Raw genomic sequence first — 1,503 nt, 5'->3', positions numbered from 1 at the left:
CCGCCCCCCCCCCGCTGCCCCGGCCGGGCGTCGGTGCAAATCCTCTCGGACTCACCCCTCTCCCCCCACCCTCGACCCCCTCCTTGTCGCTGCCCTTCTGCAGATCTCCGCGGGTCCCCTAGCGAAGATGCCTCGCCCGGGCAGAAACACTTACAGTGATCAGAAGCCTCCCTACTCCTACATCTCGCTGACCGCCATGGCGATCCAGAGCTCCCCGGAGAAGATGCTGCCCCTCAGCGAGATCTACAAGTTCATCATGGACCGCTTCCCCTACTACCGGGAGAACACGCAGCGCTGGCAGAACTCCCTCCGCCACAACCTCTCCTTCAACGACTGCTTCATCAAGATCCCGCGCCGCCCCGACCAGCCGGGCAAGGGCAGCTTCTGGGCGCTGCACCCCAGCTGCGGGGACATGTTCGAGAACGGCAGCTTCCTGCGCCGCCGCAAGCGCTTCAAGGTGGTCAAGTCGGACCACCTGGCCCCCAGCAAGCCGGCGGACGCGGCGCAGTACCTGCAGCAGCAGGCGAAGCTGCGGCTCAGCGCCCTGGCGGCCACCGGCACCCACCTGCCCCAGATGTCCACGTACAACCTCGGCGTGTCCCAGCCCTCCAGCTTCAAGCACCCCTTCGCCATCGAGAACATCATCGCCAGAGAGTACAAGATGCCCGGGGGCCTCGCCTTTTCCACGATGCAGCCCATGCCGGCCGCCTACCCCCTCCCCAACCAGTTGACTACGGTGGGCAGCTCCATTGGCACGGGCTGGCCCCACATGTACAGCTCCGGCATGATCGACACCGCCACCCCCATCTCCATGGCCAGCAGCGAGTACGGCGCCTACGGCGTGCCCATTAAGCCGCTCTGCCATGGGGGGCAGACTTTGCCGGCCATCCCCGTCCCCATCAAGCCTACCCCCGCCGCGGTGCCGGCCCTGCCCGCCCTGCCCGCGCCCATCCCCACCATCCTCTCGAACTCGCCGCCCTCCCTCAGCCCCACGTCCTCGCAGACGGCCACCAGCCAAAGCAGCCCGACGGCGCCTACGGCGTGCCCATTAAGCCGCTCTGCCATGGGGGGCAGACTTTGCCGGCCATCCCCGTCCCCATCAAGCCTACCCCCGCCGCGGTGCCGGCCCTGCCCGCCCTGCCCGCGCCCATCCCCACCATCCTCTCGAACTCGCCGCCCTCCCTCAGCCCCACGTCCTCGCAGACGGCCACCAGCCAAAGCAGCCCGGCCACCCCCAGCGAGACTCTCACCAGCCCGGCGCCCGCCCTGCACTCCGTGGCGGTGCACTGACCCGGGCCGCCCGCACGGACTCCGCCGTTCCCTTTCTCCCAAAGTTTCCTCGGAGCTCCCCTCCCTCCCCTTCTCTCCCTCCTTCCGCTTCTTTCCTCCCTCCTCTCTTCTCTTTTCCTCGAAAGCAGAGGCGACAGCTCCCCGCGGGAGAGTGAGCTTTGCCGTTCGCGTGAGCTGCCCTTTCTGCTTCGCCCCTCCAGCCGTGCCCTCCGC

General features: G+C 68.2%; 1 protein-coding gene across 1 annotated transcript; it reads left to right on the top strand.

Annotated features, from left to right (window-relative positions):
• The first annotated feature begins 127 nt into the window (after positions 1–127).
• Positions 128–1,290, top strand: FOXB1 (forkhead box B1). The gene is made up of 2 exons (XM_009287822.1): positions 128–867; positions 1,065–1,290. The coding sequence occupies exons 1-2, from the start codon at positions 128–130 to the stop codon at positions 1,288–1,290; spliced, it is 966 nt and encodes a 321-aa protein (XP_009286097.1).
• The last annotated feature ends 213 nt before the right edge of the window (positions 1,291–1,503 follow it).

The sequence above is a fragment of the Aptenodytes forsteri genome, unplaced genomic scaffold, assembly GCF_000699145.1.
Source record: "Aptenodytes forsteri isolate BGI_AS27 unplaced genomic scaffold, ASM69914v1 Scaffold345, whole genome shotgun sequence".
NCBI lineage: Eukaryota > Metazoa > Chordata > Aves > Sphenisciformes > Spheniscidae > Aptenodytes > Aptenodytes forsteri.
The sequence above is the reverse complement of the archived record's forward strand: the minus strand, read 5'-3'. Positions and strand labels throughout refer to the sequence as shown.